Source organism: Meles meles, chromosome 21, assembly GCF_922984935.1.
Source record: "Meles meles chromosome 21, mMelMel3.1 paternal haplotype, whole genome shotgun sequence".
In the NCBI taxonomy this organism is placed as follows: Eukaryota; Metazoa; Chordata; class Mammalia; order Carnivora; family Mustelidae; genus Meles; species Meles meles.
Genome location: NC_060086.1, coordinates 18,467,559 through 18,484,764, shown reverse-complemented (window position 1 = coordinate 18,484,764; position 17,206 = coordinate 18,467,559). Strand labels below are relative to the sequence as shown.

At 44.2% G+C, this 17,206-nt stretch overlaps 1 protein-coding gene across 4 annotated transcripts in view; it reads left to right on the top strand.

The window, feature by feature from the left end:
* LOC123933496 (transport and Golgi organization protein 1 homolog) overlaps positions 1-15,592 on the top strand; it is a 482,235-nt gene extending 466,643 nt beyond the window's left edge. For 3 of the 4 annotated variants that reach the window (XM_045992728.1, XM_045992731.1, XM_045992730.1), the window contains exon 8: positions 12,917-13,016. In XM_045992728.1, the coding sequence (XP_045848684.1) occupies positions 12,917-12,954 (38 nt within the window). In that variant the 3' untranslated portion in view covers positions 12,955-13,016. Of the gene's footprint in view, positions 1-12,916; positions 13,066-15,062; positions 15,138-15,560 lie in introns of those variants that run through there. The other variant, XR_006816614.1, reaches the window with a different exon arrangement.
* The last annotated feature ends 1,614 nt before the right edge of the window (positions 15,593-17,206 follow it).

Here is a 17,206-nt window from a genome sequence, read left to right as displayed (position 1 = left end):
ACCGTCGGCGCGGACGCGCCTTCAATGAGAGCTGCCGCATCCTCTTCCTCAGATGGGATAAGTCGGACCCATCGGTCGGGGATCCACCGCGGCGTTTCCTCATCCTGTGGAAAAATACAGGCATACCCTCGTCCCTGACGAAGAATCGGGTCGGGGCCTTTCCATACTTTTAATAAAGGGTCTCTCCATTTTGCCCAAGACAGAGGAGAAGAATCAGGATGCCAAAAGCACTCAGCAGCAGTGCGGCCAACGGGATCAACATTTAAAAAATTAAGAACAAATAGAGCAAGTGATAAATGCATGTGTGGGGAATACTTAACTCTACTGGACAGGAGATCCCCCTTTTTTAGTTTAATGAGGGTATTTTTCAAAGTAGCGTGAGCACGTTCCACAATAGCCTGTCCAGTAGAGTTATAAGGGATACCTGTAATATGTTGGATATGCAGCGTAGCACAAAAGGAGGCAAATGCTTTGGAAGTATAGGCGGAACCATTGTCTGTTTTAAGTGCTTTGGGTCGTCCTAGAAAAGAAAAGGCAGTAAATAGATGATTCTGTACATCAGTAAAGGATTCTCCAGAATGTGCAGAAGCTAGAATATAACACGAAAAGGTATCAACAGAAACATGAATGTATGAAAGTTTACCAAAAGGTTTATATTGTGTAACATCCATTTGCCACAAAGAGTTAGGCAATAATCCTCTAGGATTAGTGCCATAAGACGGAACTGGAAAATGTTGGGGACAATGGGGACATGATTTAACTATTTGTCGCGCTTGTTCTCTAGTAATCTTGAATTCTCGTCGTAGGGCAGCAGCATTTTGATGGAAATTGGAGTGGCTAGTTTTAGCAAGCTCTAAATTAGAATAATAGACAAAATGAGTCAAAGAATCGGCTATGGCATTTCCTTCTGTTAGGGGGCCTGAAAGATTTGTGTGCGCTCGAATATGACTGATAAAAACAGGCTCATTTCGCTGCAAAAGAAGCTGTTTGATAGAGGTAAATAAATGAAATAGTTCCTCATCAGAGGTAAGAATAAAGGAATGTTCGAGTTGAGGAATAGCCTTAGCTACATATTGACTATCTGTGTATAAATTAAAGGAGAATGGGTAGAGATGAAAGGCATAGTGGCAGGCTTTAAGTTCTGCTCTTTGTACGGACGATGTACTATAAGAAAATCTGGAGGTTGTTTTGTGTAATGGAGAATGGAGATAAATTCCAATATGGCCATCTTTATCAGCATCGATAAAAACACTGGGGGCGTCGGGAATGGGCTCAGGCAGAATAATCCTAGGAAAGAATAACGCATGATTATTTAGGAATTGTAACAGTTTTTCAGAAGGCAAATGAAAACGTATCTGACCTGTAAAAGAAGAAAGGGCCAATTGCCAGTAAGTGTTGAAGTGTAATAAGGAAGAAAATTGATCTTGTGTAAACATTGGTAAAATGGCAAAGGTTGGGTCTCGTCCAAGTATCTGGTGACAGCGGGTCCTTCCTTTTAGAAATAATTGTGCAAGAGTATCAACATGGGGATTAATAACATGTAAGGAATGCAGTGGGGGGTGGAGCCACTCTATCATTCCATGAGTCTGCCATAGCAATCCTGCAGGCAATTGTTGAGGGAATAATAAGATCAGATAGAGAGGTTCTGTAGGGGAAACATATGTAGTAAAAGCATTATTAATAGCAGTCTCAACTTGGGTAAGAGCAGCACGAGCCTCATCAGTCAAGGTCCGGGGTGAAGTAGAGCTAGAATCTCCTTTCAGTATAGAAAACAATGGCAAAAGTTGGTCAGAAGTAATAGATAAAGAAGGTCTTAACCAATTAATATCTCCCAACAACTTCTGAAAGTCATTTAGAGTTTTCAACTGATGTGTTCGTAATTGAATTTTGGCTGGTCTTAAAGATTTTTGTTGTAAAATATATCCCAGATATTCAAAGGGAGGGTATTTTTGAATTTTTTCGGGGGCTATTTTAAGATTATAGTCCTCTAATAATTGAAGGAGGACAGCAAAAGCTTGTTGCAATAAATCCTCAGTTTCAGAAGCAAGTAAAATGTCGTCCATATAATGAATACAATAGATATGCGGGAATAATTCTCAGAATTTTCTTAGGGGTCGTGCAACAAATTCCTGGCATAGTATTGGACTATTAGCCATTCCCTGAGGAAGGACTGTCCATTGAAATTGAGAAGCAGGCTCCTGAAGATTAATAGAAGGTAAAGTAAATGCAAATTTGTCTGAATCCCCTGGCGCGAGAGGTATGGTGAAAAAACAATCTTTTAAATCAAGGACCAGGAGCTTAAAATTAAGAGGGATAGCGGAAGGTGATGGTAAACCTGATTGTAACGCTCCCATAGGCTCCATTACTTTACTTATGGCTCTCAAGTCTTGTAATAACCACCATTTTCCAGATTTCTTTTTTATGACAAAAATAGGAGAGTTCCATGGACTCGTGGAGTACACAAGATGACCAAGTTCCAATTGTTCCTTTACCAAAAGGGTAGCTGCCTCTAATTTTTCTTTAGTTAAGGGCCACTGATCTACCCACACTGGAGTGGTGGTATTCCACTTTAGAGGCAAAGCGTGAATAGTCAGTGGCCCTAATGGAAACCCAAACCTGCTCTCCCTGGGTTAGGCTTAGGATTTAGGGGTTCAGGATTGCCTTGGCTTGATTTCCCAAGTCCTTGGCCTTGGCGGTATCCTTGATTTTCCATCATTATCCAAGCAATGGAAGCCTCAGAATTAGCATTCTTAGGAGGCGCATTTAAAGTCAAGCCCATAGTGGCCAGAATATCTCTTCCCCACAAGTTAAGGTCAATATCAAGAATAAAAGGTTGAAAAGTTCCAGAATGTCCTTCAGATGTTTTCTAAGGTAGAATATTGGAACTTATTTTAGGAGAAACAGCATGACCCACACCTTTAACAGGGACATCTGAGCCCTGAGAGGGCCAAAACATCGGCCATTCTCTTGCAGAAATTACAGAGACATCGGCTCCGGTGTCTACAAGGCCTTTAAAGGGTCTTCCATGTATAAACATGGTCAAATAAGGTTTTTCAGAAGAGATGGCTTTCATCCAATAAGCATCAGTGGACCCAAATCCCGCTGCTCCTCGAACTCCCTTAACTGCGGGGTTATTAGTAGAGGAGCGGGGCAATAAGATCAACTGGGCAATGGGAATTTTTGGTTGTAAGGTAATCATGCCAGAAGACAACGAAACCATGATTTTAATTTCACCAGTATAGTCCTCATCAATAACCCCTGGGTGAACAATTAATCCTTTCAGGACCCAGCTGGATCGACTCAAAAGCAGTCCCCAAGTCCCAGGGGGAAGCAGTCCCCATATGCCAGTAGATATAGCCTTTGGAGGTTGACCAGCTTCCAGGTAGACAGGAGTATCGGGGGCTAGATCTAGCCCTGCGCTGGAGGGGGTACCGCGGAGTAACTTGTCAATTCTGGGGAGATCGGCAGTGTTAGCTCGGATGGGTTCATAGGTTGTGCTGCCATTATTTGTTGGGGCCGCAGCTGGCCCCTCTTCCCGTTTCCCGGGAGAATATTTCCAAATCGATCTGTTTTAGACCTACATTCATTTGCCCAGTGATATCCTCTTTGGCAACGGGGACAAATATTAGTAGGAAAACCGGACTTTAGTCCCTTCTCAGTAGAAACATTTTTCTTATCTGGGCAGCGTGCCCGGAAATGTCCGGGCTTTCCACATTGGAAACAGACTGGATCTGAGGAGTCCCGCTGCTTCTGCAGCCTACGTTGCATTTCTTGGGGGTGGATGCCCTTCATAATAGCTGCAAGTGTAACCCCTTGAATATAAGAGAGTCCAATCTCTGCGCATAACTTTATATAGTCTTCTAAAGTCCCAGTTTTCCTCCAAGGCCTAATAGCAGTTTGACAAGCCGAATTAGCATTTTCATAGGCCAATTGTTTCACAATAAGAGTTCCTGCTTCCCCATCTACCACAAGACGACTCACGGCTTTTAACAGGTGAGAAACAAAATCCTGGTAAGGCTCGTCAGGACCTTGTCTAATCTTAGAAAGTTCTTCAGTTCTCGACCCCGAAGTAGGTAACCTTTTCCATGCTTTTAATGCACATTCGTTAATTTGAGAGTAAGCCAATTCGGGGTAATCTATTTGCGTGCCTACATCAAAATAATGACCCCCGCCAACCAACATATCATATGAAATGGGCACATTAGTTCGCCTGTTATATGGCAAGTTCATTAGCTCTATCAGCATATTCAGCCTTCCAGAGCAAAAAATCTCCCCCAGAGAGACAAGCTTGAGCAATTACCTTCCAGTCACCAGGGCATAAAGCCTCCCTTCCTAGATTATCCAACAGAGACAAAGTAAAAGGAGCAGTAGGTCCATACTGGGCAGTGGCAGACTTAATTTCTTTTAGGACCTTAAAATTTAGTGAGGAATATACCCTTTGCCCCTGATTTCCTGTAGTAACAGGATAAGCGGAAAATCCTGTGAGATCCTCTCCATGTTGCTGAGCCTGATACAAAGCACGTTGCAGGGGCGTAACTCCAATAGCCGAGAGGGTAGGGGGCTGCCCCTCCAAATCTGAGCGAATCATTGGAAAAACTTTCTTGGGAGCCGGCAGAGGGGGTCTATTCGGTGGAGGAAGATTAAAATGTCTTTTCTTCCAATCCGCATTGTGTTCGGGATCAGAATTGAGGGGATTCCCCTTAGGAGGGGAAAGGGTAAGACCCTCCAATGGGATATTATCATTTTCATCATTCCCATTATGTAAAAAAGAGCGCAAAGGTTGAGGAGACGATGAGAGATTATAAACATTATTGTCATTACCAGCATTGCCATCATTATTATCATCCAAATAAACATCATCATCCCCGAACTCATCCCCTCCTGATAGAACAGCAGGAGGAGGAGGAGGAGGAGGAAAATCATCTGTAGGATGTCCCAAATGGGAGCCAGAATGAGAAGAGCCAGAAGAAATCGACATAGGGGACCCCCTAAATAGGAGAGGTGGAGGCTCCATGTAATCAGGGTCCTCAGACAAATATTCACCTGCTTGGGTAGGAGCTAAGCTACCGGGAGACGAGCCGGGTTTCGGAGAAACCAGAGCTATACTATGAGCAGGGTCCAACAGATCACAGATAATGGACCAGGTAGTCATAGTTCGAGGGGGCACCGCGTCGGCACCTCGGGCAAAGATCTGATTTTTAATTTCTTGCCCGACACGGTGCCAGTGTTCAAGATCTACACTCCCCTCCTTAGGGAACCAGGGAGAGAAATCATGTATCACCTTAAAAAGTCCCTCAAGTTCCCTTTTAGAAATTTTTGACCCCCTTTCTCTGAGGAGAGTCTGCAAAGTTTGCATGAAATAGGTGGACTCCGCTGATTGCGAAAGTCCCATTTTACTCGCGGCGTCCCGGGCCAACCGGGTTCCCTTACCTGAATCGAAAGCAGCACCTCGTTCCGGAGACGTCCCTGTTCGGGCGCCACTTGTCGTGCCCGCATGACAAACAGCAAAGGGAAAAGAAAGGGGAAAAAGAGGGAGAGTCCCGGGGGAAAGGGAATGCGAAGAACACGCGAGGGACACCAGGCCGATTGACGCAAGTGACAGAGTTCTTTATTAAGCACATACTCTTATAATCTGCTTCATAAGTGATTACCATAGCATATTTCTGTTTCATAAGTGATTACCACAGCATTTTTGCGCAAAGACGAGACATGTCTCATGTACAGGATGTGTCAGTCATAATTATAGAAAATGCAACTGCAGGGTAGACCACAAGGTCTGCTTTTGGAATGACAGCAGAACATGGGAGAATAATCTTAAGGCAAACAACAGGGCCTTAACGAGCCCAGGGGATTAGCCATGAGTGCCCTCCGACCGAGGACCAGGGAGCCTTTGCTACCACCTGCTCAACTCGCTCTAGGAGAGCCGCTCACAACAACCACCTGGGTACCTTTCAGGCAGGAATATCCCTCATCAGAGCAAACTTCTAAAAGTCCTTACTTTGCAGTACTCTACTATATCATTTTCTGTTACCTCCCTGCAGTTTATCTTCCCATATATCAACACGAATTCACTTCTCCACAGGTCCTACCTTGTAGACAGAGGTCGCTTTTATATTTCTAGAGTTGCAGCTACTCTTTTCTTACATCTCCGGGTGAGTTCACAGGTGTTCAGAATGATTTGAAAACTGTCTAACTGAATTTCTGCGACCAGATGAAATTAAGGTCTCCTATTTCTCCACCATCTTAGAGTCTCTGGGAGTACATTTTAAATTGTTTAATATATATATACACACATACATATATAGATACATGACAAACAAAAGTGAACAAAGTGTTTAGCCTCCAATACATGATAGACTTTAATCTACTTCATTTGTTTTTGATGCCATGTGCAGCCTCTGAAAATGCCCCACAATAGAGAAATGATTAAATTATTGACAACATTTAACATTAAATAATTTAAAAAGCTGAGGCAGAGCTATAATTTGTAACTTAAAAAGAGCACAGTGCCTTGTTAAGAGGAAAACTACTGTCCAAGAAAGTAAATATTACAGTTTGTTGAAAAACACAGTTCAAAAGGATACACAAGCCAAAAATTGAACTTTTGTCATAATACATTTCTGAGCTTTTGGAATGTTTACACTCGAGACATAAAGGTATACAGCAAAAATTTATTGAACATTTACTGTGTGTGCCAGATGCTGGCTCAAACTTTACGTGTATTATTATTTCCTTAATCCCCCCCAAACCGGAGATGGTATAACCATCCACCTTATAGAGTAGAATTGGAGGCTCAGAGACTCACAGTAAGTTGCCTGAGGTTGTAGTGAAGAAATTGGCAGAGGTGGAAGTCAAACCCTGTGTCTCAGACAACAGAGTTCATGCTTCGCCTTTAAGGATGTGCAGCCTCATAGAGGGAAGACTGGAGGATGCGTGCCAGTCAGGAAGGGCCAGATGTTACTGTGAGGAGCCTGTAGCCCCGTGCCTTAGCGGCTTCTATGAGGGAGTATGTTACTGGCACCTGCTACACGTCCACATGGTCTTCGTGGGACCAGGATAAAAGAGCACCCACCATAGGTAACTGCCAGGTGCTCTATGAGATGGACAGAGGGGGAGCCAGACTCAGTCCCAGGTGTTCTGTTCAAGGTGGCACGTCTCGCTTCCTCACACATCTCACTGGTCAGAGCATGTCTACAGGACTGCATCCCACTTCTTGAGACAGAGGACAGCTTGACATGCTTGGTGGAGCCTCTTGGGGCCACCACATGGAGCCAGTCCATCTGGGGGCCTGTGCAGGGTCAGAGGAGGGGCGTGGGATATTGGTAGGAAATGACAGCAGGGCTATGTCAAAATGGGTTTGCGTTCTCCTCCACCACATAGCATTTAGAGGTTTCAGTCTATTAGGCATGATTTTGAGACCATACAGTGTTCTCACACCACATTTCTAGGATATTCTCAGCCAAAGACATATTTGATTATGATTGTATCATGCTCATATCATTCAGTTCCAATGTAGCCCTTTTTTTTTCTATTTCTTTACTCCTATTTCATTGATAGAGGTACTTCTCAATTTCTAAACATATGGGAATTTCTGGTTAGTTTTTTTATCAGTGATTTCTAGCACATTATGTTTCCGCAACAAACTCTGTGTGATTTCATGCCTCTGAAACAGATTGATTTTATGCACAGAGACCGTTACAAAAATGCTCCCGATTTACTTTGGCCATAAGGGAAATTTCAGTGTGTCCTCCACAGTGGATGTGGATGTGGACAGATGTATGGAGACAGCTATGGGATTCAGATGGTTTGCCATCAAGATCTCTATCTCGTGGATGCTAGGTAGACTGTGTTGAGTTGCTGAGAGAGGGCTGGAACCTACTACTCTGGTTGTGTATTTCATTGTTGCAGTTTGGTCCTCCTTTGCTTTCTATGTTGTTCAGCCCGTGGCTCTCGACGGGAGTTTGGAAAGGAAGGAGAGAGTGCCCCGAAGGGGAACAGCGACCTGGGTTGAAGGGAGCAGAAAACAAGAAGCCTCCCAAGGGTGGCTTATTTGTTGTTATTATTATTATTATTTATTATGTCCCATTAACCAACATATACTACATCATTAGTTTCTGATGTAGTGTTTCAATGATTCACTAGTTGCGTGTAACACCCAGTGTTCATGACCACACCTGCCCTCCTCAGGATCCATCACCCGATTACCGCATCACCCCATCCCTTCCCTTTTGTAACCCTCCGTGGTTTTTTTTTTTTTTTAAGTTTAAGGAACATTTGTTTATCATTTCCTGTAAACTTTCTATTCATGTATTTTTCCTATTTTCCTACCAAGTTTGGTCGTTTTCTTCTTTAAGAATTCTGGATATATGGGCTCAGTGGGTTAAAGCGTCTGCCTTCCGTTCAGGTCATGATTCCAGGGTCCTGAGATCGAGCCCCACATCAGGCTCTCTGCTCTGCAGGGAGCCTGCTTCCTCCTCTCTCTCTGTCTGCGTCTCTGCCAAGTTGTGATTTCTCTCTGTCAAATAAATAAAATATTTTAGTGAGCACCAGGAAAAGTGTGGTGTCTCTCCCCTTCACTTTTCTCCACCTTCCTGTAGCCAGGGTGAGACTGAGATGTGCAGCTCTTCAGGGAGCCTAGTATTCTTCATAATGAAAATGTAACCAACATTTTCAACATCCTTTATATATTTGTTCAACATCTGTTTGGAGGAAAAGCTGTTCGCTGCATGGGGAAGGATGAAAAAGAAAGATACAGGTGACAGTGTGCAGCCTCATCCCGAGTGCCAAGCAAAGCACCTCTGGCCCCAAACTTGCATGTCCCTCTCAGTCAGAAAGCAAAGCCCTGTGGTTGGTCTGATCTAATTTGCTTAGGTAGATGGTTAGCAACTTCCACCTTTCACTCATGTGTCCTTTATGTGTTTCTTAGACAATATTCCAAATTACTTCCAGCCACACACTCTCAGTCTCTCTGAGAAGAATTCTAATACTGCACTTTTCTTTGTCTTATTACTTTTCTGGTTCCCTGAAAGGATTAACCCCCAGACAAATACGGTATAGGCCCTGGACTGTAATGAAATATTTTGCCAGAAGGGCTTGTTTTGCTTCTTTAACTCCACTTTTCTGGCTGCGTAGGGCCTCTTTCAGGACCGTGGAGTTTTATGGTTTTCATATTCTGGTTTTTCATGACCTGTCTCCTTTCTCCATCAAAACCAAACTACCTTGTCTCCTTGTGCCTTAGTGCGCTACTGAAAATCTAGTAAATGAGGAGTGACTGGATTCGTGATCCCTCTCTCCCACAGTTGTGGTCCTTGAATGATACCTTAGGTCAGAAGTGCTCTAATGACAAGTAGGTATTTTAGACCATAGCGTGTAGGTAGAGGGACAGCGAACTGAGGACTTTTACTTTCATAATCAGCACACCGCCCTCTGCTCAGTCTCACTCAGTTAGGTGTCCAATCTTGATTGATTTTGGCTCAGGTCATGAACTTTTAGTTGTCAGACTGAGCCCCATGTCAGTGCCAGGCTCCGCATGTAGTGGGGAGCCTGCTTGAGATTCTCTCTTCTCTGTCTTTCTCTTCCTCTGCCTTCCCCTCTGAACTCGTGTTCTCTCTCCCTCTCTCAAATAAATCAATAAACCTTAAAAAAATCAGAAAAAGACAGACATTCAGATTTTTAAATGGGAAAAGGACAGTAAATATACAAAAAACTTCAATCTGGGCACCTGGCTGGCTCAGTGGGTTAAACCTCTGCCTTCAGCTTGGGTCATGATCTCAGGGTCCTGGGATCGAGACCCACATCAGGCTCTTTGCTTAGCAGGGAGCCTGCTTCCCCCACTCTCTCTCTCTCTGCCTGCCTCTCTGCCTAATTGTGATCTCTCTCTCTCTCAAATAAATACGTTTTTTTAAAAAAAGAAACACTTCGGGATGCCTGGGTGGTTTCAGTTGTTAAGTATCTCCCTTCGGCTCAGGTCATGGTCCCAGGGTCCTGAGATCGCACCCCGCATTGGGTTCCCTGCTCAGTGGGAAGCCTGTTTCTCCCTTTCCCACTGCCCCTGCTTATGTTCCCTCTCTCACTGTCTCTCTCTATCCAAAAAAAAAAAAAAAATCTTTAAAAAGAAACACTCCAATCTTACTAGTAATCAAAGGACAAATAAGATTAACGTGAAAGATTTTTCACTTTTCACATTGGCAAAGGCTTAAAACCTGATAACATCCAGTGTTATTTGCTCCTTTACTGTCTGAAAGGGTTTTTGTAATTTTGGTGTTATTTCTTCCATAAATGTTTGATAGGATTTGCCAGTAAAACTACTTGGAATTAGGACTTTCTTTCTGGTAAAGTTGTTAATAATTATTTCAGTTATTAAAACAGATATTGAATCATTCAGATTTTTGTTTTGTGTTGTTATATTTTTTCTTTAAAGATTTTACTTATTTATTTGACACAGAGAGAGAGAGAAAGATCACAAGTCAACAGGCAGGTAGAGGAGGAGGGGAAGCAGGGAGCCCGATCCAGGCTCAATCGCAGGACCCTGAAATCATGACCAAAGCCGAAGGCAGAGGCTTAACCCACCCAGGTGCCACTGAGGTATATTTTTCAAGGCATCTTTCCATTTCATCTACATTGTTGAATTGGTTGACATAAACGTGCTCATAGTATTACCCTGTTACTTTTTTTTTTAAAAGAAGATTGATTTATGTATGTTAGAGAGGCATTGTGAGAGATTGGTGCAAGAGTAGAGGGAGAGAGAGAATCTCAAGCAAGTTCCTTCCTGAGCACAGAGCCTGATAAGGGCTCGATTCCATGACCCTGAGATCATGACCTAAGCCAAAACTGCTGAGGCAATCACTTAATCAAGTGAGCCGCCCAGGCGCCCCTAACTTTTTTAAGTGTGTAAGATCTATAGTGATAACTCTCTTTTAATTTCTGATATTGGCACACAAAAATTTTATATTAAAGGATGATCATCCAGGTGTATGGTAAAGTAAAGAATCAAAAAGAAAACAAAACAAGCCTCCAACAATTAAAGATTAGTAAACTAATAAACTTTATCATCTTGACAGAAGGAACTACTACATGGCCCTTAAAATTATTCGAAAACTCTGATGAAATAATACTCCATGCTTATAGGGATAACTAAAGTTTGAAAGATTCATAATAACAAGTGTTGTTGAGGTTATGCAGTGAATAGAACTTTTTAATTTATTTTATTTTAAATTCCGGTTAGTTAATATACAGTATAATATTCGTTTCCAGTGTAGGATTTAGCGATTCAGCACACAGTACAAAATCCAGTGCTCATCAAGTGCCCTCCTCAATCCCCATCACCTGTTTCACCCATGTCCCCACCCACCTCCCTTCTGGAGAAAACGAGTTTGTTCCTGCAGTTATAAGCCTCTTCCCTGGTTTGCCTCTTTCTCTCTCTCTATGTGCATTTGTTTTGTTTCTTAAATTCCACATGAGTGAAATCATATGATATTTGTCTTTTTCTGACTGACTTATTTTGCTCAGCATAATTATACAATTGGAACTTTCATTCAACTTTTATTCAGCTTCCACTGTGGTAGGAGTATACGTTAGGAATTTTAAAACTGTGTGGTCATAACTTAATCAAACTTAAACTGTGTACACCTTATGATTCCACATCTCTACTCCTAGATATAGATCAATCATAAACTCTCTGCAAGTATTCAGCAACAGACATATACAATAATATTTATAGCACCTTTATTCATGTTATCCCAGATTGGAAACAATTCCATTCTCTCACCAAAAGTAGAGTGAAGTACATGTTAGGTATGTTCATAGAATGGGATTCTGCATAACGATGAAGAATGAACTATTGATACAGACACAGAAAATGACATGTGCAAATCTCACAGGCGTTATTTGGAAAGAAAGAAGTCAGACACAAAGACGTACAGACTGTATGACTCCATTTGTACAAGTGAGCAGGCAAAATTGATCTATGGTTTTAGAAGTCAGAATAATGGTTACTGATGGCAAGAGGCAAAAGTAAAACTTGAGACCAGTTAGAGGTAAAGGCAAGTGAACTGTCAGAAAGAGAAAGTAAGAAAACAATCCCATTTACAATTGGGTCAAAAAGAATAAAATACCTAGGAATCTAATTAACCCGGGAGGTAAAAGACCTGTATACTGAAAACTACCAGACACTGCTAAGAGAAATCGAAAAAGACCCAAACAAATGGAAACATAGTCCCTGCTCATGGGTTGGAAGAATTACTATGGTTAAAATGCCCATACTACCCAAAACAATCTACAGATTCAGTGCAATTCCTATGAAAATTCTAATGGCGTGTCGTGCGTCCTCTTTCCTGGATGAGAGCAGTGGTCTTGGTGTCAGCTTTCTGCTCTAAACCACGTGAACCCTCACGTGGTCCTGCAACCACTTTCTGGGACTGGCTGGCAAGTGTGGCAAGATCCTCCCTCTGACCAATAGTGCAGGTGGACACCACAGGAGTCCCTGAAAGGCTCAGACATGGATGGGCTAAATGCAGGATTCAGATGGAAACATGCTAATCTAATGGGGAAGAGTATGCAGAATTTGTATCAATATTTAAGATAGAGGTTGAAAGTTCCATTACGTTTCCGGCCAAGGGAAGCTGCTTGAGCCAAGCCCCAGAGCTTGGGGAGGGCTAAATATTCACCCTCCTCCCTGAGCAGAGGCAGTGAGGTGAGAAACTCTGGGGAGCGTGTGAGTGTTGTATTTCTCAGCACGGAGTGCGCATTCTTCATGTTTGGGGCCCATGACAGAGCCAGGTTCCAGGTATCTGGCTCCCTGTGACAGTTTTCCTGCAGGCCAGAGGTAGATGTGACCCTCCAAAACACGAGACCTGAGGACCTGGGTCTCCTGGCCCAGGCAGCTGCTCAGAAACCAAGCAAACGCCATTATCCTCAGGAACCGCATCCGGCCCACGGAGGTGGAGAGCGCTCTGAGCGAACAACCAGCGGTGGCTGAATCAGCTGTGGGGAGCAGCCCAGACCCAATTTGAAGGGAGATAAGGAGGACACAGAGGTCCTTGTGTCTGTCTGTGGGCATTAAGGCAGGTAAGGGGATGCCTTGGACTTAGGGTGGAGGGAGGCCCAGGGGACATACATGTGCATTTACACCGTGTGGTCAGCAGAGGGCAGTGTGGCCTCACCCGTGTGTGTGCATGTGTGTGCGCGCCTGCTGGCTTATTTCCTGCTCACAGCAACCATTTAATTAAAGGCGCTGAGACCCTCTTTTACAGAGACAGAAACAAGCATAAGTAGATTAAATAAGTTGCCTGATCACAAAGCTCTAAAGTGGTGGAGCCAGAATGGGAATCTGAGCAGCTTGGCTCCAGAGCATGCATTCATTAATTCACTGTGTGCTGAGCGCCTACTGTGTACCAGGCCCTGTGCTCTACTAGTGACATAAATAATATCAACAGAGTTAACCACCACCATATATTGAATGCCCACAGAACTCTTTCTACAGTAATCGTGAAAATGGTGATGATAGGCGTACCTGGGTGGCTCAGTCAGTTAAGTATCTGCCTTTAAGGGGCATCATGATCTCAGGGTCCTGAGACTGAGCCCCGCATCCTTCTCCCTGCTCAGCAAGGAGCCTGCTTCTCCCTCTCCCTCTGCATCTGCCCAGGACTTGTGCTCGCTGTCTCTCGAATAATAAAATCTTTTTTTAGAAAGTAAATATAAAGTTTATTTAGCATACTGTTTAGAAAAATAAGTTCAGAAAAAGTGGTGATAGTGATAGGTATAAAAATCAGTTTAAACTAGCTTCGTGGTTTCTATGACCGATCTTGATGAATCTTGGCATCCATGCCCTGAGGAATGAAGCCATTCTGTCCCCACATGACAGAGAAGGACATGGAGGGTAAGAGAGGTGAAGTAATTTCCCAGGCAATGAGTAGAAATTGGAAGAATGGAAACTGGTCCTGTTCTCCTCCAGAGGCTCAACTGTCAACTCGTATTTTCCATTTCCTTAATAAAGGTTTACTTTTTAGACTATGAGCCAGTGATGAAGTTCTAGAACCTAGGTGAGGTTTGGTGGGGTGAGGTTCAGAGCCAACAGCTAAGAAAGAATTCTTGAGACATCTTTGGTCCAAAATGGTGGTTTATTAAAGCACGGGACAGGGCCCATGGGCAGAAACAGCTGCTGCCCGGTTATCCTGAGGAGTGGCTGATTATATATACACAGGAGTTGGGTAGGTGATAACAAAGGGGGTGATGTTAGTCTCTAACGAATTTTGGAAGCAAGATCTCCAGGATCTTGAGGGGCTAACTATTGTTGGGAGAAAGGCTATTTATTACTAGCAGTAAAAATCTTCTTGTGAGACCCTTTAGATGTATATTAGTGGGCCATATGCTTGTGAGTGATTCTCAACACTATCCTGGAGATCTAGAGATAAAGTTTCACATTTCTCCTATCAAGTGTCCTTGTTAGTGAGATTTGGGTTTAGAAGAAATTTAACTTTATTTAGGGCTTGAGGAACTGAGTTATTTGCCTCTGGAAATGGTGGTATTGATAAGGTAACTTCTTTGTTTGTAGATCTCTAGGATATTTGTAAACCAAGGGAGACTCCTGTCTTGCAGGATTGTGATCTCTGCAAGTTAACTATTTGTTTTTCTTTCAGGGCAGTCAGGGATGCCTAAGGAATGTCACACATATTACGGGGGGGGGGGGGAGCGGGTGGAGAAGGGGGTGCAAGGTGCCAGCTGTTGCTTTGTCTTCAGTCAGCCTCCTGCTCCCTCATCAGCAGTGCTACATTCTGTCTCTCCAGGATTCTCCCAAGCCCCATCAGAGAGGGCTCTGGGGCCAGATTCTCCCTCCCTGTTCCAGGGGCCCTGGGTGACTCCTTCTGTCTGTTCAACAACCAGGACACAGAGGTCTGGGGAGAGACCCTTCCTTGGCCGTGGGTGTCCGCCTCTGCCTGGCTTTCCCATGCCCTGCTGGAGGGTGAGGTCAGGGTCAGGGGTAGTGAGGTGGCTGGGGAAGGAGGAAGAGGCTGCGGGCAGTCCAGCCTGGTGATTCCACTTACCTGCCAGACCATTCTTCCCAGCTCCATCCAGCATCCCATTGATCTGCTGCTGCTGCTGCTGCTGCTGCTTCCAGATCCCCGCCAGCACCAGCAGAGGTGAGGGAGGGATCTGCCCTGTGGGGACCCAGGAATCCTGTAAGATGCCTCCAGCCCTTTCCATGGGTGCCCAATCCCCCATTCCTTCCAGGGAGCCCGGGAGCTCTGTTCCCCAGTTCTGTAGGATCCCTCACTCGCTCACCATTCCCAGGGTCCAGGAATCTCTCAGTCTCGCCAGGGGCCCAGAGCTCTCCCCCCAGTTTATGGGGTCCTCCTGCCATCTGGAGCCCGAGAGCTGATGTGGGCAAAGGGCAGGGCATAGCACAGGCCTGAAACAGGAGGGACCTATGGTTGTCACCCGGGCTGCCATTAACAGCTGTGAGACATGAGGCATTGGATCTGGGAAGATTCTTGGCCCATGGAGATGAGGACACCAATGTGTATATGTGCTCAACATATGGCTTCATCTTTTCCTCCGCACAGTTATGGACACAGGCGTGGACACTCCCCGTTCACTGAAGGAAACGAGCATTGGGCCAAACAGCAGGTAAGCAGGACGACTGGATCTCAAACTCTAGGCTCCTGGCTTGTCTCCAGGGGCTACAAAGGGTTTTGTAGACGGGAGGCTGACACTGACTTTGGGGACATCTCCTCAATGCCGTAACTGATCTCACCTATTCAAGGCCCCCAAACTCTGTTCCCTGCTTCTTTCCCTGCTCCCAGTTCCAGTTCTAATCAATGTGAATCTGGCCATCTTTCATGGAAGTCCCTGGTCCCCTTACAGGCTGGGCCTCTCTCCTCTTCACTTGTGGGCTAGTCTGACTCCACCCCTTCCATAGCTGGTCTCTCCTTCCACAACCAGGGCAGCCCAACTCTGGAGCTCTTGAGGTGGACAGCGGCATCTAACCAGAATTTAATACTATTGTTTTGTTATCCTTGTTTTGTTGTTGGCTTGTTTTTTATGGTTTCTTTATATTTATGTTAAAGATGTTCTCCTAACTGAGGGTGGCTGGAGTGGAGGGGGGTTGGAGGGATGGGGTGTCTGGGGGATGGACATTGGGGAGGTTATGTGCTTTGGTGAGTGCTTGAATTGTGTAACACTGATGAATCACCGACCTCTACCCCTGAAACAAAGAATATATTATATGTTAATTAAAAAAAAACTATTGTTCTCCTATTTTAGCAATACTAGAATGGTTCCTGTGTACAAGAAATTTACATAATAATAAAGTGGTGGTTTCTAGAGCATGGATTTTCAGCTGCCTTGGGCGGGAAGGATTTGAGGAAACTGTGTGTGAGTACTCTGGAGAAATAGTTTAGGAAGTTCAGCTCAGGACAGGGCCCAGGAGAGAGGACTGGGGCACCTGGCCCTGCCCACCTGCTTGGCTGTCCACACCCAGCACATCTGGAGCTGCCAGCTCCCTGGGTGTTGTCCTGGATCCCCCAGGGGAGAAGCTGGTGAAAGTCTTCTCTTAAAATGCTCTCGTTCCTGGAGGAGATGGCATCTCCAGGAGATGCCATGAGAGTCTGATTGGATTGTTTCCCTGTGAGGTTCATCATGTAAAGCCGGAGCTAGTGGGTAGGAGGGTCACAAAGAGAAGTGACAGATCTACTCTGTTGGAGGTGTTCAAATGTCTCGGCCATTTAGGGATGGTTTTGAGACCATGCAGTCTTCTCACACTAATACTGGAGGATATTCCAGCCCAGAAGACATATTTGATTACAATTGGATCATGCTCCCATCATTCAGTTCCAGTGTTGCTCTTTTTCTTTTCTATTTCTTTACTCCCGTTTCATTAATAGAGGTACTTCTCAAATTCTAAACATATGGGAATTTCTAGTTAGTTTATCAGTGATTTCTAGCACATTATGTTACCACAACATACTCTGTTGTTTTCTGTGATTTCATGTCTCTGAGAAAAAAAAAATTGAAATTTCCCTTATGGCCAAAGTAAATTGGGTGCATTTTTGTAACGGTCTCCTATGTGCCTAAAATCAATGTGTCCTCCAGAGTGGATATGGTTGTGGACAGATGTATGGAGACAGCTGTGGAATTCAGATGGTTTGCCATCAAGATCTGCTTCTTGTGATTTTCTGTCTGCATTGAGTTGCTGAGAGAGGGCTGGAAT